General features: G+C 45.7%; 1 protein-coding gene and 1 pseudogene across 5 annotated transcripts in view; both read right to left on the bottom strand.

The window, feature by feature from the left end:
* Arhgap44 (Rho GTPase activating protein 44) overlaps window positions 1-22,930 on the bottom strand; it is a 160,272-nt gene that overhangs the window by 29,289 nt on the left and 108,053 nt on the right. For all 5 annotated transcript variants that reach the window (XM_041664142.1, XM_041664143.1, XM_041664146.1 and 2 more), the window contains 6 exons: window positions 20,438-20,555; window positions 11,615-11,683; window positions 9,314-9,395; window positions 8,796-8,923; window positions 2,409-2,520; window positions 1,973-2,054 (listed from right to left, as the gene is read on the bottom strand). In XM_041664142.1, the coding sequence (XP_041520076.1) occupies window positions 1,973-2,054; window positions 2,409-2,520; window positions 8,796-8,923; window positions 9,314-9,395; window positions 11,615-11,683; window positions 20,438-20,555 (591 nt within the window). The remainder of the gene's footprint in view (window positions 1-1,972; window positions 2,055-2,408; window positions 2,521-8,795; window positions 8,924-9,313; window positions 9,396-11,614; window positions 11,684-20,437; window positions 20,556-22,930) is intronic.
* LOC121456133 lies at window positions 6,758-7,313 on the bottom strand (annotated as a pseudogene).

Raw genomic sequence — 22,930 nt, 5'->3', positions numbered from 1 at the left:
CTACCCGCATGATCTTCACTCTGCTCTCCACCATCCTGGCTCTGGTGCCAATCCTCCTGTCCCCATATTGTCTATTTCCTCACTACACATGGTCATTTGTATTTTAAGATAGTTGTGGCACTGACTGCTGGCCTGCTAATTCTGCTTCAGACAGCATGGATTGTATCTACTGCCCACATGGTATGCCTCAGTGTTACTAACTCACTGTGGCTAAAATATCTCTGTAACAGATATGGGTAATGACCTCAAGACTATTCTTTTCTTGCTCTTTCTGCTAAAAGAAATTTTGATCCTACTGCACGTACTGGCTTTGTGGGAGCCTAGGCAGTTTGGATGCTCACCTTACGAGACCTGGATAGAGGTGGGCAGTCCTTGGGCTTCCCACAGGTCAGGGAACCCTGATGGGCTTCGAGCAGATGAGGGAGGGGGACTTGATCGGGGGAGGGGGAGGGAAATGGGAAGCGGTTGTGGGGACGAGGCAGAAATCCTTAATAAATAAATAAATTTAAAAAATAAAAAAAAAAGGAAAAAAAAAAGAAATCACTGCCATTGTCTAGTTGGGTCTTTCCAGAAACTTCTTTAATGTACACACAGGGTCACTTCTAAAATTCTATCTTTAAAAAAATATACTTATTCAATGGAAGAATGAATGAAGAAAGTATGGAATATATACATATTAGAGTACTACTCAGCAGTAAAAAACAAGGACTTCTTGAATTTTGCATACAAATGGATGGAAATAGAAAACACTATCCTGAGTGAGGTAAGCCAGACCCAAAAAGAGGAACATGGGATGTACTCACTCATATTTGGTTTCTAGCCATAAATAAAGGACATTGAGCCTATAATTCGTGATCCTAGAGAAGCTAAATAAGAAGGAGAACCCAAAGAAAAACATATGGGCATCCTCCTGAATATTAACCGTCATCAGGCGATGAAAGGAGACAGAGACCCACACTGGAGCACTGGACAGAAATCTCAAGGTCCAAATCAGGAGCAGAAGGAGAGAGAGCATGAGCAAGGAACTCAGGACCGCGAGGGGTGCACCCACACACTGAGACAATGGGGATGTTCTACTGGGAACTCACCAAGACCAGCTGGCCTGGGTCTGAAAAAACCTGGGATAAACCCGGACTCGCTGAACATAGCGGACAATGAAGACTACTGAGAACTCAAGAACAATGGCAATGGGTTTTTGATCCTACTGCACGTACTGGCTTTGTGGGAGCCTAGGCAGTTTGGATGCTCACCTTATTAGACCTGGATGGAGGTGGGTGGTCCTTGGACTTCCCACAGGGCAGGGAACCCTGATTGCTCTTTGGGCTGACGAGGGAGGGGGACTTGATCGGGGGAGGGGGAGGGAAATGGGAGGCGGTGGCGGGGAAGAGACAGAAATCTTAAATAAATAAATAAATAAATAAATAAATACTTAGAGGGAGGAAAGGGAAGGGGAAAATGATGTAATTACATTAGAACCTCAAATAATGGAGTAATTAACACACACACCTCATGTGCTCTTATTAATTGCCTATTTCATTCAGCAACAGACCTATCTTCCCTAGTAGCCAGAGTGGCCCTATCAGCTTCTTAATTGCCTCGGAACATGAGGCACTGCCTCTACTCCTCAATGAGCCATTAGTAACTTCCCAAGCAGAGTTACACCCTGCGTTCTTGCAGTACCTTTTTGGGAACATGATGCTCATGTTGGAAAGCAAAGAGTGCAGTTGCTTCTCTGAGAGCACAGGCTTTCACACTTCTGAGAACCTACAAGCAATGCAGCACAGCCACGACTTACATGGCATTAGGGTTTATAAGTCATCTATGGATGGCTTAAAGTGCACATGGGGTTCTATGAAAACACTATACTGGCTGCTTTGGATAAAGAACCTAAGTATCCAATGGTCCACAGATACCAACAGATGAACAGTCCTCATAATCCTAACCCACATGCAATTCAATATAAGGTACTCACTTGGAAGCTTGGATCCATTCCTCATAGAGTTCAAAGGTCATAAGAGGTTCTGGCAACTCTCGAAGATAAGACTTCAAAGCCCCTGGGCATAAATATGGTAAGCTGTTACACCACAGCAGGACAAACTGCATCAGCCTGTACTGCTCCAAGTGGACATGACTCCTTGACCCACACATGATCAAATAGTGGATTCCCATGTGAATAGCTGCCAGGCTTCGAGAGTACCTGGGTTGAAAATTCCATAGCCCTGCAACTTATTTTCCACCTTGCCCACCTTCAGCGTACTAATAAGGTAGTCTTCCATCAGTGATCAGAACAAGGTCTGAAAGGGACCCCTACGTGGACGTCTGAAGCCATTGTTCCTGACGTGGAGCCGCTCACTGTCCATGCTCACCCGTTTCCTGGGAACCCTGGCTCAGAGGTGGAGGGGACCCACCTGCAATGGCATGGGGGTCTGCCGAGTACTCTTGCACATCCACCACACAGCAGTCCAGAGCAGCTTTCAACTTCTTCAGCTTGGAGGCCGAGGGGGCTACCCGGAAGAGGCCCTGCCAATGGGATGGAGGGGTTAGAGTGTGGCCAGCAACTCAGAGAGATAGGAGAAAAACAGAGAGCTGGAAAGTCTATCTGTTCTTCCTTCTAGACCACCCCTTCTCAGCATCTCACCAGGGCCATGTTCGGATGATGCAGCTGCCTGCTCCTAGGTGTCTCCTCCAGACTTAAGCAACTCCTGAGTCCACCATGCTGTTCTCTGCAGCAGCTCACTGCCTGGCAGCTCACTGCACTGACTTATTGGGCATCTGAACCTTGGACTCTCAGGTGTCTCTTTTACACTTAAGGTAAATATCTTGGAGAATCTGCCTGAGAGCTGCCAGACACGCAGGTCTAATAACCTGGGCAAACAAATGCCTATGGCAGTGGTTCTCAACCTTCCTAATGCTGTGACCCTTTAATACAGTTCCTCATGTTGTGGTGACCCCCGCCATCAAATTTTCATTGCTAATTCATAACTGTAGTTTTGCTACTGTTATGAATTGTAATGTAAATCTCTGTGTTTCGTGATGGTCTTAAGTGGCCCTGGTGAAAGGGTCATTCAATCCCTGAAGGAGGTTGCAACCCACAGGTTGAGAACCACTGGTCTATGGGATGTGTGCATATACATGTGTATGTGTGTACTTGAATACACACTGGGAGACACAAAGCAAAATAAAATGCACCTGTGTCTTGAGAAGAAAGGAACATGTTGGTGGCCTGCCATGCTCCAGGTTCTATTATTCATTATTTTGGTATTACTCCCACTTAGGGCCAAATGAACAGCCTCACACTATAAAGTAAAACTGAGGTAGATAGGTGTGTTTGGAAGAGAAGATAAATGCAGGCCAGAGCTGGGAAGGAAGCTCCAGGCCCAGGGCTGTAGAAGTATGGAGTCTTTTGGCTTTCCACTCTGCCTCCTTAGGTGCCCCACAGACTGAAAAACAAGCTGGGAAGGTGACCCTCCCTCCCTCCTCTCAGGTTTCATGGCAGTCCAGACTTTCTCATTCCTTCTGAAGAAAATATTCCCAGTCTAGGATGGAGATTTGAGCTGTTGGGTTGGCTGAGTCCTTTCTCAGTGGAAGATGTGAGGCAAGCGGATGTCTAGAACTCACTGGCCTATGTGTGAGGAGGTTATGCTAACGAGCTTGGGCAAATGTGTCCATTGAGCTGCTGTGACAAGGGCATCAAGCTACAGAACACACAAAAAGATTGGCTTACATCTTATAACCATGCCGTGGCCACACAGGAAGGGCCGGTAGTGTTAGGGATGAATAACACAAAAGAGGAGGAACCACGCTATCAAACTCCGTGGCTCCTGTCCTACCTTACATTTTTCATTTCCCATAGCATGAGGTATCCACAGCCGTTTGCAGTCTGAAATACTAAACGGGAATTTCTAGAAAGGAGTCGATCACAGATTGTAGATTCTTTTACTATAATGTGTTGTTAGAACCATTCTATTTTATTATTGGTTACTATTAGTTTTTGTGGGATTTAAATGCTAAAGGTCCCCATAAGCTTAAGCACTTGAACACGTGGTCCCCAGTTGGCAGCACTGTTTGGGGAGGTTTAGGAATTTGCTGGAGGAAATATGCCAGTGGAGCTGGGTTCTGAGCCTCATGACACTTCCGGTTTGCTCTCGGCTTCACGTTTGCCGTTAAAGACACAAGCTTTCAGCTTCCCGCCTGAGCCACCGTGCCTGCCTCAGTGCTCTGCCTGCCCACCATGGACTCCCATCCCTCTTCTTTCTTGGCTTTGGTGATGGTGTTTTATCAACTAACCAGAAATTAACTAATACAGTTTCTGATTATACCTAATTTATAAATTTGACTTTCTTACAAGTGTGCATGCAGGCATAGGAAGGCACAAAGCAATAAAGGGTTTGGGTTATCCATGCTTTGGGCATCCACTGGGTGACTGGTATGGATAGAGGGGAACAGACAGCAGCAGGTAGGGTTGGCTGCCTAATAGCAAAGACTGTTTCATTAAAGGGAGATTATGAATGTAGCTAGTCAGTTCAATGCAAAGGTATCAGAGGACTTTTCAAGACATGCTGGAAAATGGCAACAAAGGCATAGTGGAGGCTGCATGTAGGAGATATTCATACAGGGGCTGAAGCATAACTAGTGGATCCCTGGGAGGACTCCTCAGAGAAGCTGAGGTACAGATAGAGAAGCAGATGACTATAATAGAAGACAGCTAGACAAAGGAGGACAGAGGCCTGTGTTCAGCAGGGATATTGGGGCCCCATGGGCCAGGCTGTGGCATAGCCACAGTAGCTGTATCAGGCAGTGTGGCAAACAAGGCCAGGGCTGCTCACTGGACTTGGCCCCCTGGGAAGATGAATGAGGGCAGTTTGAGCCACAGGATGGGGGCTGTGGTATTTGGATAAGAGTACCCCCTGAGGCTCATATGCATGGATACTTAGTTCCCAGTTTCTAGAACTGTTAGGGGAGGATTGGAGGTAGCATGTCACTGGGGGTGGGCTTTGAGGTTTCAAAAGACTCATGCTATTCCCTGTTAGTACTTTTTATCTCCTACTGAGGATAAAGATGTGAGCTCTCAGCTGTTCCTGCTGCTATACCTTTGCTCCACCACGGACTCAAGCCCTCTGAAACTGTCAGCCCTAAATTAAATGCTTCTTTTTTATATAAAATGCCTTGACCATGGTGTCTTGTCACAGCAATAAAAAGTAACATGACAAGAAGAGGACAGAGTGAGCGGTGGTATGCACATGCGCAGTGAATGCTCAGTGCTTTTGGAATTGGGTTTCATAAGAAAACAAAACCAATGGATTAGGAAAGGAATGGGAAGCTGCCCTGGGCTGCAAGGAGATAATCTTTTCTAGGCTTAAGGAAAATCTATCATATTTGTTAGTGAAAGAAAGCAGAGTAGAAAAAAGGCAAAAATTGGGTCTGTCTAGAGGAAGAATGTCCCAGGAAGGGCAGACACCAGAAGCGAGGATGAGACAGGAAATATCAAAGGCTAGTTCACCAATTGATGCTGGCTAGGTTCTTGGCGATGCTAACCAAGTTTGTTACTTACAACATATAATGAGACTATGGCAGATAAGATTTGCTTCTCAATACCCAAGGCAAGCTTTAGGGGCAGCAAATGAGGTGGAGGTGAAACAAAGTGGCTAGGGAAAATACTCATTGTTTTATCTTTGTGTGATTTTTTTCTGTAATTAAAAGAAATAGCCAAAGCTGTATAGCAAATTCCATAGCAGTTTGGGCAATTAGGTGAGAGTCTGTCTCAAAAAGGGAAGGGGGGGGGGGAGGGGTGGGAAGGAGAGATGGAGGGAAGGAGGGAGGGAGGGAAGGAGGGAGGGAGGGAGAGACAGAGAGAAACAAAGACAGAGACAGACAGAGAGGGAGGGAAAAAAAGAGAGAGAGATGTCTGGCAAGACAAGCCTAGTTAGCCTCCTCCATGAGACATTCTTGGGGACCAAGGAAACCCTTCTTTGTTTGTTTACTAATGGCTATGAAAACTAACAAAGTTTTAACAATATAAAGACATAAACAAAGCCTTCATATTTATTGGTGTGTATGGGTAGTGAGTGTATGTGGGCAGGTGTCCACATGAGGATGCCAGAGAAGCATATTTCCCCTATTGCTCTCTGTCTTAGTCCCTTGCAAAGGGATCTCTTGCTACGGCTGGAACTCACAGGTCTGTGGCTAGGAAGGAGTCTAGTAAACCGCAGAAATTCATCTCTGTCCCATCCACCCTTCACTAGAGTTACAGGAGTGTACAGTTGCACCCATTTCTTCACCTGGGTGCCGAAGATTCCAGTCCTTGTCCTCATGCTTGCGTAGGACTGAGCCATGTCCCCAGCTCCAGAGTTACTGTTTTATTTGTCACCTTTAAAGTTTAAAAGTTTTATCTTTAGTTTTCCATTTTTAAGGGATCACTTACATTTTGGTGATTAAATTTAAAAGATATGTTCCCATTGATCAGATTGATTATCGATTGATGACAATTTTCAGTCTTAATCTTTAATATTTTATAGTCATATCTGAGTTTGTTTAAATGTTCTCATGGAGAACAAAATCCAGGCAGCAGCTAGAACTGCAAACTAGCTTTGTTCTCCTGATCCCTGGGCAGTTTCTCTGAAGTGGACTGAGTGATGACAGAGATGGCTGTATTGTGGCAGTGCATCCCTCCCCCGCTTTGAGACAGAGTCTCAGTATGCAGCCCTGGCTGGCCTACAACTCACTATGTAGACTAGCCTCTGCTTCCCGAGATCTGGAATTAAAGGTGTGCACTACCACATCTGGTTGGCCTGTCTGTGAGTTGAGATTTATGATGTCTGACCCATTGCTCAATCCATTTTGAGATTTGGCTGATATAATGCTCTACCTTTTCTGGTTCATTACTGGATAGCTAATGCACAATTTCTTCTTTGTAAGATGCAATGGGTCCTTCAAAAGAAACTTGGAAAATCTTCCATTGGATGTTATCTTTTAGTTTCTTCTCATTATAACCTCTTGCTTCATGTCTTTTACACAATATACTACATCTGTTCTTAACACAGACACTATAGGAAACCAGTGTTCAGGGAAGGAACATGACCATGGTACAACAGTAAGGCTGCCTTCTTTCATTGGCTTCTCTAACTCATCAACAACTCTTTCTTCATCCAATATGGAGCTACCATATTCTTCATCATAGCCATCATATAACTGCCCTTCTCAAGCTAAATACCTACATTTACCTACTTCAGTCCTGACCTAGACACAAGTTCGTTACCTAGTGTGGTTTTTCTAGCCCCTGGTACAGCAGTGAACAGGATGTCCAGAAGTTTCATAGTTGTACTAGCTGGTTTTATGTGTCAACTTGACAGAAGCTAGAGTTGTCAGAGAGGAAGGAGCCTCAGCTGAGGAAATGCCTCCATGAGCTCCAACTAGAAGGCATTTTCTCCTTTAGTGATTAATGGGGAGGGCCCAGCCCATGATGTGTGGTGACATCCCTGGACTGGTAGTCCTGGGTTCTATAAGAAGATGGGCTGAACAAGCCAGCCGAAGCAAGCCAGTAAGCAGCTCCCTCTTCCATGGCCTCTGCATCAGCTCCTGGTTCTGGGATTCTGCCCTATTTGAGTTCCTGTCCTGATTTCCTGCAGTGATGAACAACAATGCTGAGGTGTAAGCCAAACAAACCCTTTCCTCCCCAACTTGCTTTTTAGTCATGGTGTTTCATCGCAGCAATATAAACCCCAAGGAAGATAATAGTCCTCCTTCATAAGCAGCCAGCGCCTTGGTTCATGTGCCTCTTAAATTTTATTGTTTAATACCTACTATGAAGAACAGGCCTGGTGCGCACACGCACACACACGCGCACACACACACACACACACACACACACACACACACACACCAGTCAACATAGATATTCATAGCGCTACCTTCCCTCTCTTCCTCAGCCCTTAGTTGTCCTACCGGGCATTGCATCAATAAAGATAGCCTGACTTAGACTAATCATGCTTATTGGAGAGATGCTAGACTCATCTCTTCTAGTAAATTTATAACCCCCATCCCATGTTTATAGTTTGCTTAGTAACGAATACTGAGCCCACCAGGCTAAAGGAGGGTGGGATAAAGATGTTAAGATAGCCTGTAGATGAAACCAAGCAAATGACTGACCAGGCAAGCCCAACAATGATCAACATCGATTCCTCACAGCCCTTCCTTATATGAGGCTTCTAAAAAACTCCTAATGACACAATCAGTCGAATTGTGAGGATCCGTTCAGAAGGACCAGATGCAAATGGGTAAGATGGCTATTCTGAAAATCAGAAACTTAGCAAGAAAAAGGAGAAGGAGCAGAAGGAGGGAGAGGAGAATGGAGAGGGGAGGCGAAGGAGAAAGAGAATTAGATGGAAGAGGAGGAGGGAGAGAAGGAAAGAGGGAAAGGAAGAAGTGGGAAAGGAGGAGGAAGATGAGGAGGAGGAAGGAAAGGAGACAGTAAGGTTAAGACTAGCAAAAGCAGCAGCAGATTGTTCAAATCACCAAACTACATTAAATATGAAGAAGGGATGTCTAGACTATGCCATACAGTCCTTGTGGGCAGACGTCAGCCTCCCATAGTCCTCTGTTCTCTCTGTGAAAGTGAGGGTTCCCATGAGAACGTGGTGTGTATTAGTCTCTGCAGAAGAGATGGTATTGCCTGTATCGCTGAATGCCTTGATTTGGGGATCAAAAGTGGGGCATGCTACAGGAGAGAAGCTCTTGAGGAGCCTGCCTCTTGAAAGAACAGGCCAGCTGGGGGCTGGGCATGGCTGCTTTGTGCCTACCTCTTCCTGCATCCCACACTCCAGCAGCATTGTTACACACGCCTCTATCGGGAAGGCAATCTCACGGCCACTGATCATGAGGTGCTCCTCCAGGGGCTTCCCAAAGGAAGGCTTCTCCACCCAGGCCTCTGGGGAGAGGTGAGCAAGAAAGGCATCAGTTAGCAGCTTCCCAAGGCCACTTATGCCCCTTGCCCAGATTCTACACGGAATACCAAAGAAAGAGAGGGCCCAGATGAACGTTCGTTTTTTTTTTTTTTTTGCAGCTTAGTGGAGAGGCATGGAGAGAGCTGTACCTGGCACCACTGGTGTCCGTACTACGCATACCCAGCTCATCCCCTCTGGAGGGCGATATGCAGGGATGAACTTGGCTTTAGGTCACTGGTGAACACCAGCTCAGGGAGATCTACTGACTCTTCTAAACATGAGTGTTCCCAGGAGAGCCCAGGTGAGGACCTGGTTTCATCCACAAGGCAAGCAGGCTCCCCACCCTCTCAGCTCTTAGGGAAGCTTGCACTTACCCTGCTGTGCCTTGATCTGAGGCAACACAGCCTGCAGCAGTGTCAAGGACTTCCTGTGGTACTCAGCTTGCACTTCTATCAGCTGAGGAAACACAAGAACAAACCTTACCTTCTGCCAAAGGCAAACAGTCTTCTACAGTGGCATCCTTTCTCTATGAAGGCACTTGCTTGTGGAGGGAACAGGTAGGACTGCCCTCAGCTCCTCCACTGACAATGTGCTTCAGCCAGTAGGGCAAGGGGGTCACTCCAAGTGGAAATTTGGGGGGTAGGAGCGTCAGGAAGGAATGGAGGAATCTACCTGAGCTGGAGCCTGGCTTACAGAGCTTGCTTTAGATTGCCTGGCGTCACCTGGCAGCCCATCCTGAAAGCTAAAGGTAGCCATTAAAGGTGCAACGATCATGAATGTAACGGGAAACCCATGCTAAGGTTCACCTGCCCAGGATACACACAAGTTAGTGTATCCTGTGTGCGTACTGATTTCTGTGAGTCCGCTGACCCTGTTCAGACACACTGGGAAGTGAAATGCCTTTGGCTATCGTCCTGGGACCTCAGGAAAAAACTCCTTCAAGGTGTGCCCCTTGCCATCCTAGCCATTAAAGAGATGACTGCAACGTTGTTTAGGGAAAGCTCAAGAGCCAAAGGTGACTTCATTTGTTTTCCGGTTTTCCATCTTTCCAAAACTAAGTAAAAGTCTGGCATGGAGTGTGAACAATGACAGCACCAGTGTGGGAACCCAGGGCCTGAGAAAACAGCACGTGATGGTCGGGGACACAGCCTGACAAAGCCTGGGTGCCGGTGATTTCATTGGCTTTGGTGGCTCCAGATTAAGAATTTCCTAAGTCAAACCAATGGAAGGCATTTGGAAACAAACCACTGTGGTGGCTTGAAGGAGAAACGGTCCCCATCGTCTCTGGGACGTGAGCACCTGGTCCCCGGATGGTGGTGCTCTTTCGGGGAGTGGGGTTCAGGTGGCGGGCCTTTCTGGAGAAAATATGTCACTGGGGGGAAGGTTTGGAGAGTAAAAAACCTTGCCTACTTCCAGCTTGCTGTCTCTGCTTCCTGTTTGTGTGTGAGGTTGTGAACTCGCAGCTTCCTTCTTAGGCCTCCATGCCTGCCTGCCTGGTCCGTCTGGTACCGTAGGTCCCAAACAAACCCTTCTAAGAGCTGTTTTGGGACATGGTGTTTGACCGCAGCAACAGAAAATTCATCAATACAACTTCTCAACTATGCTTTGAATCAGATGTTCCATATTGGAAGTGATACTTACCAGACCTTTCGTAGGTACGTGTGTTGTGGTGGGAGCTGCAAAAGTCTGTACCCCTAATAACATGGGGAAAGTGCCACAGCCCACAGCTGCTCCCCCACTGTACACCACTGAGCAGTTTAAACTTCTCAGATCTGTCTGCTTGCCTGCTCTTCCCTCTGACTCGCTTTGATTCTTACCCCATCATTGCCTTGGCCATGATATAAAAGCCCATAGGTTTTAGCCTTATTTTCAACATTTGGAACAGGTACACTCAACTGTTTTTCATGTCGTATGATTTACCTGTCGATGATTTTCTTTATTTAGCCTTATGTTTACTCTGGCAAGGAGCCAGCATCCAAACTTATCCGGATTGGCCGATTGAAGTTAGTTAACTGGGATCCTGTCTCTGGACTCTAAATCTGCTTTCACTGAGAGGAGGCAGCCACCAGGTCACCAACTGCTGCTTTTCTACCTACCTGCCTAGAACTTGGCAAAAATCTTCAACAGAAACAAATATGCCTTTGTAAGGCATTGGATAGTTTCCTATTCTTCTCAAATCCTTTGTTGCCACTAATCTCGGTTTCCCAGCATGGGTCCTCTGACTTCCTGGGTTGGGCCACTCCGCTTTAGGGAGCAGCCTGTGCACCTGAAGAGGGTTAGCATTTTCCTGTCTCTAACATAGAAACAGTGCCACAGCCTTCCTGAGCTGGGACAACCAGAGGCATCTGCAGACTTCCGGGGTCCTCCAGGAAAGGGGGAAAGCCACCCTTGGCTAAGAAGCCCTGCTATGGGCTCACTAAGCTGTGATAATTCTCAGGGTTCTGTTTTAAGCTTAGGTTTTGAAATGCATCCCCACGTGGAGGGCAGAATCCCCTAGAGACTGAAGTAGCAAAGCGCTGTCCCCCACCCCTCACCTCTTCCCACAATAGTATCATGCAATCAGAAGGCCCTGGTTTTTATGCCCACCTTCCTTCGCTGTCCACCCCAGGACACGTACAGACTTCCTGCGATCCTGCCTTTGTGGAAAATTACCGTCTGCCTTTGCGGACCCTTACCGTTTGGAAGTAGTTTGCATAGTCAATTTCTTTGGCCACAAAACTGTACATGTCAGCAGAGAGCTGGTCCTGTGCAAGGTAAAATATACACGCAAGGTTAAAAATAGAAAAAGAAGAATGGGAGGTGGCTAACACTGGTCAGAGACAGCATGGGAAGAAAGGGCTTAAACTCTGCTGTACCTGATCATTCAATAACGTGATATCACACACTCGTCCTATGGGGCTTCCCAGTCTTCCAATCCTGGCTCTAGAAATGAGTGACTTTGAAAGTCTACCATGATGGTAGTTTACCCAGAGCTTCAACTTACGGGCTAGCAAATCCAAGCTGGTGCTACAGTGATGTGAAAATGGGTTCTCTACATCACAGCAGGCCCTCCACATTCATCCCTCCACAATGCATCCCTCCAAAGCTCCAAAGCTCACCCCTCCACAGATCGCCCCTCCACAGATCGCCCCTCCACAGATTGCCCCCCACAACTCACCCCTCCACAGCTCACCCCTCCACAGCTCGCCCCTCCACAGTGCATCCCTCCACAGCTCGCCCCTCCACAGCTCACCCCTCCACAGCTCGCCCCTCCACAGCTCACCCCTCCACAGCTCGCCCCTCCACAGCTCGCCCCTCCACAGCTCGCCCCTCCACAGCTCACCCCTCCACAGCTCGCCCCTCCACAGCTCGCCCCTCCACAGATCGCCCCCCACAACTCACCCCCCATAGCTCACCCCTCCACAGCTTACCCCTCCACAGTGCATTCCTCCACAGCTCACCCCTCCACAGCTCGCCCCTCCACAGTGCATCCCTCCACAGCTCACCCCTCCACAGCTCGCCCCTCCACAGTGCATCCCTCCACAGCTCACCCCTCCACAGCTCACCCCTCCACTGAAGCAGTCCTAAGCACATACTGGCTTGCCTCCCTTTGCCGTTTCTTCCCTTGGGTCACTTCATGTGCCCATTCACCTTCACCCTCAAACTAACTGGATGACCATGACCGTGGGAAAGCGACAGAAATGCAGTGGTTTTCAGAAAGTCTATGTAAACAAGGTGCACAGCTGGAAAGGACTGCTGGTTTAAAACCTGGAAAATTCTGACCTCTTTAATTGAGTTAAAAATACTTAAGCATTAGGCTTTCCATGGGCTGCAGTGGCAATGGCCGAACGCTGCCCTGGAATCTCCATGGGCTGCAGTGGCAATGACCTAATGCTCCTCTGGAATCTGGAGCATTTTATTCTGAGAAGAATGGGTTTCAGTTCCAGAGAGACTGCCACAGCATGCACAGCAAATGTTTTTTGAGCAGCATACACTGCCGCTAACAGCATCTTGAAGCTGTCACTCTGTCCTTGTGTGTGGAAGCCATGTTGTATCCGGAGGCCATGGCCCCTGAAGTAGGCACTTCCGAGAAGAGCCTGCACACTGGAGTGGGTCAGACAGAGCAGTCACCTGCAAAGTCAACACGGATCCCGAACAAACAGAGGCAGGGAGCCCCATGTTTCAGGAAGAGTTCTGGATGTCAGATCATTAGTGCTCATGTAAATGCCAGGTGGGTCGAGGCCTGACTGTAACCCCAGTGTTCTGGATGAGGAGGAGACAAAGGATCCCTAGAACAAGCCTGCTAGCTATACAAGATGAGTTTATGAGCTCTGGGCTCAAATGATAGATGGTGCCTCAGTATCTGAGGTGGAGAGTGATCAAGGGAGACACCTGACTCCAGCCTCTGGCTTCCACATATATGCACACAGAAATATGTATACGGTACACTCATGTATACATGCACACAAACACATGAGCGTGCGCACACATACCCTACATATACACACACAAAAAAAATAAACAGATTATTTTTAAATTTTCCCTTCAGGGTTCAGCAAGTGTGAGTGTGTATAAGAGAACTTAATGAGAGGTAAAATATATTACCTACATGTATGAAATCATCAGTAAGTTAAAAATTTAATTTCCTTCATGTTTTTTGTACAAGGTACATATAAAACACAAGTGTATTTTAGACTTAGGTATACAAAATTATTTCAGAATCTGGAAAAAAAGCCACTGAGTAGTAGCCAGGCATGGTGGTGCATGTCTTTAATTCCAGCACTCAAGAGGCAGAGGCAGGTGAATCTCTGTGAGTTCACCTCCAGCCTGATCTACAAACTGAGTTCCAGGACAGCAAAAGATATTCAGAGAAACCCTGTCTCGAAAAACCAAACCAACCAACCAACCAACAACCAACCAACCAACCAACCAAACCATTGAGTCCTAAGGATTTCTATTCAGAATACTCACTCCATAAATACTAAGAGAAAATGAAAGAACAGTATAAAAGTAGGATTTAAAACAACTGCTGAGATTTCCCCAAACTACCAAACAATTTTCCCCAAATTATCAAATGCCAATCCATAGATCCAGGAAAGGCAGAGAACACCATGCTGAACAAATAAATACACATGAAAATCATACATGGACACATAATGTTTACATTTCAGCAGATAAAACATAAAGACAAAACCTTGGGGGGGAAATGAGAGAGGGGAAAAGAATTACAGCTAAATTTAACTAAGAACACATGCAAACTAATACATGAACATAGACTATTTAAAATGTGAAGAGAAAAACCATTAAAACGCCAACTCAGAATCCCTTACTCTAAGAAGTTATCCTTCAAAGGTAAAGGAGAAACAAAGACTTGGCCAGACTCAAAGACTGAAGAACTGTGCTGCCCCAGACACGCTGGGGAAGAAATGAATGTTAGAGATGATTCTACAGAAATAGAACGTGAAAAGGGCCAGACGCCCAGAGCCCCCAGCAGGAAACCCTGCAGAACAAATAACTGAATGACGGTGTACTTGCATTCCATTTAGAATGTCAGCCTCGTGCGATTTTGAATGCCTAGGAGACACATCTCTACAAGGGCATGTCCAGGGAGGCTTAACTGAGCAGGGAAGATGGACTGTGAATGTGGGTGACACCATCTCATGGGCCAGTGCTCTTAACTAAATAAAAGGGGGAAAAGCCAAGAGAATTTCAGCTCTCTGTGTATCACATCTGCAGTGTGGCCAGTTGCCTCATGCTCCCGCCACCGTGCCTGGTCCTCCAGGAACCAATGCACCCTCCAGCTGTTCATCAAAGGAAATTCTCCTTTCCTAAAGTTGCGTCTGTCATGAAGTTTATCACAGCAGTGAGAAAATTAACTGATATTCAAAGTAAAATATAAACTTTTTGCTTATTAAGTGTTCTCATGGGTGACAATTCACAGAAACTACTATTAGCAACAATGTATTCACAGTTCAGAGTGTCTATTACTAAAGGCACTTTGGATACAAACATGAAGACCTGTGATCTATCCCTGAAACCCATTCTCTAGACCTGTCCTCTGACCTCCACTTGTGTGCCATGGTATGCACACACACTAAGACTTACACATAAAAAAATAAATACACACATAAGTGAAATAAGAGGGTTAAAACATTTTAAATTCCAGAGAAGCCACTAAAAAAAAAAAAGTAAAAATGGGAAGGTATTGTTATTTTAAAGCAGAGAATCAAAATCAGATAAAATACTCAATTAAAACTAAAATGAAGCCAGGCAGTGATGGCGCATGCCTTTAATCCCAGTACTCAGGAGGCAGAGGCAGGAGGATCTCTATGAGTTTGACATCAGCCTAGTCTACAAAAGAGCTAGTTCCAGGACAGGCTCCAAAGCTACAGCAAAACCCTGTCTCCAAAAACAAACAAACAAACAAAAACTTCAAATGAAAGAATTATGGGAGAGAAACATAGGAACAAGAGCAACAGATAGAAATCAGAAACACGTGGTGTGCATGAAGTGTGCTATCAATAACCACTCTGAACAGCAATGCTCTAAATCTGTCAGCTGAAGGACAGAAACTGTCAGAACAGTATCAAGAAACAAAGCCTGATCAACTGCGTCTTGGCTATGAAAAGCCTCTTTTACTTTTTATATCGATTTATTTTTATTTTCTATGTAAGAGTGTTTGGGCTGCCATGCATGCCTGTGCATGTGTGGTGCCTCAGGAGCTGAGAAGAGGGCATCGGACCCCCTGGAACTGGAGCTACAGATGGTTGTGAGCTGCCATGGGGTGCTAGGAGTCAAACCTGGTTCACCTGCAAGAGTGACAAATACTCTTAGTCACCGAGCCTACTGGTTTTCAAACCCAGAAGAAACCCCCTTTAGAAAAGCACATATAGATTGACCATAAATGGAAGAGCCAATCATGGGGCCACTTGCTTACAATCCTAGCGCTTGGGTGGTTGAAGAAAGGAAAGATGTTGAGGCTACTGTGGAATACGGGATGAGATCTTGTCTCACTCTCCTCCCCCAAGGAAGAAAACGGATGTAAAATGGCACGCCGTGCCAAGACTAATCAAAAGAAAGTGAGGGTTGCTAACCCTAACCCTAACCTTCAGATAAAGCAGACTTCAGAGTAACAGAAGCTATTGGGGTGGTGGGAGGGGTAGGCAGGAACTCCATTAGGGAGGAGTCAACACTCCATAAGATATAATAATCTTCAGTATACATACAGAACATCAAAATATGCTCCTCAATAGCTTACAGAGCTCCAAAGGGAAACACCATCACAGTAGAAACTACAGCAGCAGGTGGCACAGGTGGGCCACACCCTCAACTCCAGCAAATGCACTCCATTTTCAGATGCTATGCAGTCTAGACCCAAAGGGACCACTTTCTGGGTCATCAGACATACTTGGCAAATACATGAGAAGACCACAGTGGAATTAAATGCGAAACTGGTATCAGGAAGAATCCAGGCCCAAACGCTCGGGGAGGGGGGTGGATTGAAGAACACATTTATAATTAATAAGCCAATCAAACCCTGGGGCCTTTTGAGCTGGTTCTGTGCTGCTTGTAGGCTTTTTGCCTCTTTTGGGAAGCGGCAGCTGAGAAGAATTGAGTGTGAGGTGTCTCAGAGAGTCTCTGTGATGCGCAGGACTTACCAGTGAAGCAGGTTATACCCCCGTTTGTCAGGCAGCCAAACAAGGAATCAGACACCGCAAGGTGGAAACAGGGGGGAGCTGCAATTGTTCTTCTCTAGCAGGAGATCGTGTGCCTACTAGAAACAGCTGGCCACCTGAGCTTGGAGCACAGCACCCACAGAGCAGGGATTCAGTTTCCATCCCAAAGCGCTGAGTGCCCCACCACCCCCTGGCCTCACAGAGGAGTCTTCTCTTTACTTTGACTCTTCACTGCCTATGGAGTGAGCGCTGAATGTGCACAGTCATATCTCTGCCTCCCAAAAACGAAACGGCCAGCACTATGTTTTGATTAATATCAGATGAAGACAGCTGGGGAAATACCAGTCCTATGAAAACACGTGCTTTCTTTGGCTCACATTTATATTCCTCAAGTTATTTTACCCACACTACTCCAACAAAACAGCCACATCAAAATCCGTGTTCAATCGCAGGATTCTAATGTTTCCCATTATCATTATAAAAACAAGGATAGCGGGGCTGGAGAGATGGCTCAGAGGTTAAGAGCATTGCTTGCTCTTCCAAAGGTCCTGAGTTCAATTCCCAGCAACCACATGGTGGCTCACAACCATCTATAATGAGATCTGGTGCCCTCTTCTGGCATGCAGGCAGGCATGGAAGGAATGTTGTATACATAATAAATAAATAAATAAATAAATAAATAAATAAATAAATAACAAGGATAGCTTTATAACCATTTGTACACAGCTATTAAATGTAGGCGAAATTATCATTAACTATAGATAAATTACTTAAAAACATATTTCCCTTTTAAATCAAGTGCTGAGGTTAGTTATTTTTAATTAGGAATTTAAAATGGGTAAAGGATTTGAATAGATTAGTCAAAAAACAAGTATTTGTCCAAACCCACTCCAAGTGCTGCCCAAGAGTAAGCCCCATCATAAACTGGTATAGGCGGAGTGAGCAGACCCCACCTCTGTCTTGCAGTTGGCTGACAGTGGGGATGGTTATACGCGGGGGTGTGGGAATTATTTTCATATTCTGCTTCATTTTGCTGTGACATTACAGGTCCTCTCAAGCTAGAATTAAAGTGCTTACTCCTTTAAAAACTCATTTCAAAGGCTTAAAAAAGACAAAGCTTTTAGTTTTCAACAGATCTGAGACAGAGATATTTGGCGTGGGCCAGTTTTATATTTCTTAGCATCCTGACTTTTGTTTTCCAGACTCTTCCACTATTTAAACACAGCTTTTCCACTGTTCATCTTCAACACGTATAAGAATTTCTCCAGACTTATTCCTCTGGGGGTGTTTCTCTAATATTCTGCAAGGAAATTTTAAGTTGTAGCAATGACTCAGTTTCCCGCAAGGCAGATTCTGTTGTTGATTAAGAACATTCCCACGCTGGAGTTGTTTCTTCAAATTTCTGCAGTATCACCCTGCATCCTTTTCATCTTATGAGGGAATTTTACCCCTCCATGTGTGTGTAGCTGTGATGAGCAGAATGCATACGTGTGTACATAAATATGTAGGCCCACAGTCAGGGTTTTTTCTCAACAGCTGCCTTATTTTCTGTTGAGACCGTGATTTCTTCTGGCAACGATTTGGCTAGGCTGGCTGGCCAGCGAGCTTCACGGGTCTTCCTCTGTGTTCCACCCCGAAGACGAGCATACACTGCGAGGCCGAACCTGCCGTTTGCATCCTGTATGTCTAAATTCTGCTCCTGTGACAGCACAGCAGGTACCTCACCAACTGAGCTCTCTCTGCTGCCCATTACCTCTTCTTTTATCTACTGGAACATGACATCCTTATTTGTTGAATTTTATTCGAGGCACCAAGATATGTCATATTCACTTCATTGCAACTGCCAGTAAATCTCTCCAAGTGCTCTAACCTTCGATCCAGCTGGCCCTCCCCACCATGGATCCTGCACCCTCAGATTCAGACGAACATCAATCTCAAGTATTAGGGAAAAACTGTACCCTACTGGGCATGCTTCAGGCCTTTCACTTCTAGTAGTGCCTGACAGTGTAGCATCCCAACTATAAGTACAGCATACGCACTGCATCAGGAACAGCAAGAAACGGGGTGAGATGAGGTACATGGGAAAATACCTCAATGTTTCCTATAAAGGGCCTGATCTGTGGAGTCTGATGTCTTTGGGGGACAGGAAGAAATCTCTAATGTTTTCTGATACAGAAAACCAATCTATTTAAACTTTAAAAAAAAAAAAAAGCTTAAAATGATGAATATCTTGTCCCTGTGCTTTCCTGGCCACACTGGTAACAACTAATAAAAAAAAAAAGTAGTCATGAATTTGAAAGAGAGCAAGGAGGTGTATATGGGAGGGATTGGAGGAAGAAAAGAGAATAATTATATATAATTATAGTCTCAAAAATAAAAGAAAAATATTAGAAAAATGAACCATTATCATGAATTGAAAATATATAATTAATATACACTAAACTTAGATTAATTATGTGTATGACATTGACTTATGGGAGGGAGTTTCTAAATTTTTTTAACCTGCCTTTGTAGCATTCGCTAAAAGTCCTAGATAATATAACCCCCCCAAAGATTCTGAACTGACTAAATGGATGTATAATAGACATGTGTAGATCATGACCAAATCAGCAGGAGAGAGAACGACACCTCAGCAGTGGCACACCAGCCACACTAGCGAGGGATCTGTCATAGACCCAGAAGCACAAACGGCCAGTCTGCCTCCATCACAATGAATCTGGGATCTGAAGCATTTGTATTCTCTGCTTGGTTCCACAGGATGGCAGCCTGGGAGACAGAGGATTCTTTAAAAGTCCTTCATTGTTTCCTACCCCAGAGGAAAATTCTGAATGTCATGTGGACGCAAGCTCAAAGCCACCTGCACAGTGCGGGCTATAAATTCAATGCCCAAGTCACAAAAGCTGCCAAGAACAGGAAACCTATGAGTGAAGCGTCACGTTTTAAAAACTGGGGCTTTTAAAAACCCATGGGATGGGTTGAGGACGCAGCTCAGAAGCAGACTGTTTGCCTAGCATGATGAAGCCCTGAGTCCAATACCCAGTGTACGTACACACACACACACACACACACACACACACACACACGCACGCACGCACACGCACGCACGCGCATGCATGCACGCACGCACCCCTTATGTAGAAGAAGCAAGGTTTCTAATATTTGGGTCAAAAGATAGTTTACATAGGTTTAGCTTTCTTAGGGACCCCAACTGACACAAAGGCATGTAAAGAGATGTAAATATATATGTCAGCACTATGAATGGTGTATGACTCATTAGGTCTTACACAGTACGTGTGTGGGGGATAATAGATAGGAATGATAGTATGTGCAATGAGTGACACCATCCCACAAATATAGGATCCCAGATCTTAGAACTCGGGACTTCTCTTTCTCTTAAAAAGGGAAATCTGTTTTCTCTGATGGCATCCACAGCTAACATTTAAAGCGTCTCCCAACACAGCGACTCAGGTAGTATTGAAAAGCAAACAAGGACAAACATTTTACTATCACAGAAGTTGTGGTTCAGTCTAAATTCCTAGCTATCCTAGGGACCTACAATGTACTCTTTGGAATGCAATTGTCCTAAAGCTCCCCACAAATATGGAGGCCATGTCCTCTTTGCTGACAGTGCCAGGTCCCCAGTGACTTACTGTCCTGGTCACCCTCAGAGTCCTGAGTCTGTGAACTCATCATGGACTCTAGAGATGTAAGTAGGCAACCCAGGGACATTCTGGTTAACTGGAACATCACCAGCAGGCTTTAAGAAAACTCCACTGAACAACAAAGACAATCCCCCAGGACTCCACAGCCTGTCCCTGGAGAGAAGAGCAGGGGAACAGATACCCGGCAAATCTCCACTCTGTTGGCAGCCTCCTCCATCTCCTCCCTGAGGGCATCGGCTTTGGCACCCGCGGGCTGAAGGCTGCTGGAAAGCCCTGAAGACTTAGAAGTCTGCTGCCACCTGATGGAAAACAAGAGAGAAAGAGGGTGTGTGTGAGACAGGCGGAGCCCTGCGGATATGGCAGAGTGCAGAGGAAATACCTGGCCTCAAGTTGTTAGTCAGGGAACACACTATTGCAAGGAAGGAGGTGTGACCAGGAGATACCGGTGTTATACCAGGTGAGGGACTCACCTTTCCACAGCGGAACTGATGAGTGAAATTGAGGGTCAGGTGACCGTACCCACAGGACCAACCTCCTACAGTTTGCCACTGTGTCCTATGACCTTCGACACACTAAAGTCAAATGACAGTCACCACTGCTGTCCCCTACTCACAGACAAATTACAATGGTTGACATTTATGGAGTGCAGTGTGACCTGCTAATATACATACATGGTGTAGTGTGATTTAAATCAAACTAATTAACATACCCATCACCTCATTTTTTTTTTTGCTAAGAGATTTCTGAATCTTAATCAGGCTCATGATTGTTAATAGCAATGCATTCCATATTTTGAAATTACCAATAGTGCCTCTCAGTATGACCCCGTCATTCAGTGAAGTTGCTCATGGGCTTCTGGGCTTGGAAACACGCCTACTTGGCTGAAGCCAGTGATGGATGTGAGGTGAAAAGGCAACACTGACAGGATTAAGAGCCAATCTGAAAGCAAGAATCTGCACTGCTAAGTATGGAATAGCATCCTACTGACAAAGTTACCTCATCTGTATTTCCATAAAAACTCTTTTGTGGAAGAAAACTCTTGAGGGAAACGCTTGGATGGCAATGAAGGAGAAGTGTGAACACTTCCCTCTAGAAGGATCAGTATGGCCTACAAGAAGAAAGGGCTCGGCAGGGTTTCTCTGCTGCTAAGTCTGAGACCTCGCTGGCTCCTAGGGACCAGCAGGTAGGAGGAAGAGCCAGAGCAGTCCATTATTTTAACTTGTCCACTGGATCTTTTATCTTCCAGAGACGGAGCTATTTCTAGCCTGTGAGCAGCACAGCAGGGCAGTCGGGATGACAAATGGCCCTGACTTCAGTCTGGGGAAATCAGGAAGATGAAGGATTGGGGAAATGAGTGGGGGCCGCCTTGCTAAGATGGACAGAGCTCAGGCAGGAATGTGGTCTGGGGTTGCCAGGTGTTTCAACTGACAGGAGAATTAAGAACTCTTCCTGGGAGCTCCCCTGATGAACTGTGTGACAAGACAAACAGTTTCTTTTGAAAACAATGTAAATACAAACTAAACAGGGGCCTTCCCCTAACACCTAGACCATGTCTACAGCTGGCCAATTGGAGGTATAACATCTTCCCAGGTCCTGGGAAAGAATCTAATCAGCATCTAGCGAGCTGGTAGTTCTGCTGGGTTTTTCTTTCTCTTGTTATCTGCAGGAAAAAAACGTAAGGAAAAACATGGGGTATGGGATCTAAGCGGGCATTTAATCGCAGAGAGTAGCAAAGTGAAGGGTTCCCAGCCTTTTAGATTGCAACATACGAAACTAATCTACAAAGGTTCTCAGACCTGTGCGGGTTAGAGGCTACCAGGAAGACACATGCCCTGGGAACCATTCTGATTCTAAGATAAGAACTTAGAGAAATTTGAAAAGTGGACATTTTAGCAATTTTTTCTAAGCCAGAACAGTAAAAAGGATTGAGCAGGAACCCCTGAGTGCCTTTTCCTTTAGAGATATGCTTTACACAAATGATCCATTCCTGAATCGATTGGAACCGTCCAGAGTCAGCTATTTAAGTTAAACATTAAAGCAATGAGGGATTTGGGACATACAAATTATTCCCCATCGTGGCTGTAATTTAGATGAGACAGCAAGTACACTTCCATGTTGATTATAAAGATGAAGATACAGCGACCAATCTGTCCAGGCCACCTAGAGAAGGAATTAATAGATGCTTGAAAGTGGGGGGTGGAGGAGGCAGGCTGGAGAGATGGCTCTGCAGCCCAGCAGGCTTTTCTGCTCTAGCAGAGGGCTGCAGGTCAGGGCTCAATGCTCACGTCACTCTCTGCATATTTAGATCTATCTCATTGACTTGAAGCAGACAGGGCAGAATTACTTAAACGGTGACAAATGCATGCGCTCGATTCAACCCTCATTAAACACTGACTAAATAAGACAGCTCTGACAGACTCACTAGAATTGTGCTAAGATTCAGAGATCCTGTCATGGAAGTATTGATCAGGACACGTTGAGTGAGGACAGAACAGAGTGACTTTGGATGGGGCTGCTATGGCAGCACTGCGGACCAGTACAGTTCACGGGAAGCAGACAGGACTGAAGAAAGCCTGAATAGCTGGACACAGGTCATCACCAGCATAAGGACCTCACAAGAGCAGCTGAAGGAAGAAACAGCGTGGGGGTGGTAGGAACACGGAGAACCAGCTGC

The sequence above is a fragment of the Microtus oregoni genome, unplaced genomic scaffold, assembly GCF_018167655.1.
Source record: "Microtus oregoni isolate MIOR12 unplaced genomic scaffold, Mior012 000015F_ref0000493, whole genome shotgun sequence".
Taxonomy (NCBI): Eukaryota; Metazoa; Chordata; class Mammalia; order Rodentia; family Cricetidae; genus Microtus; species Microtus oregoni.
This window is presented reverse-complemented; position numbering and strand designations above follow the sequence as displayed.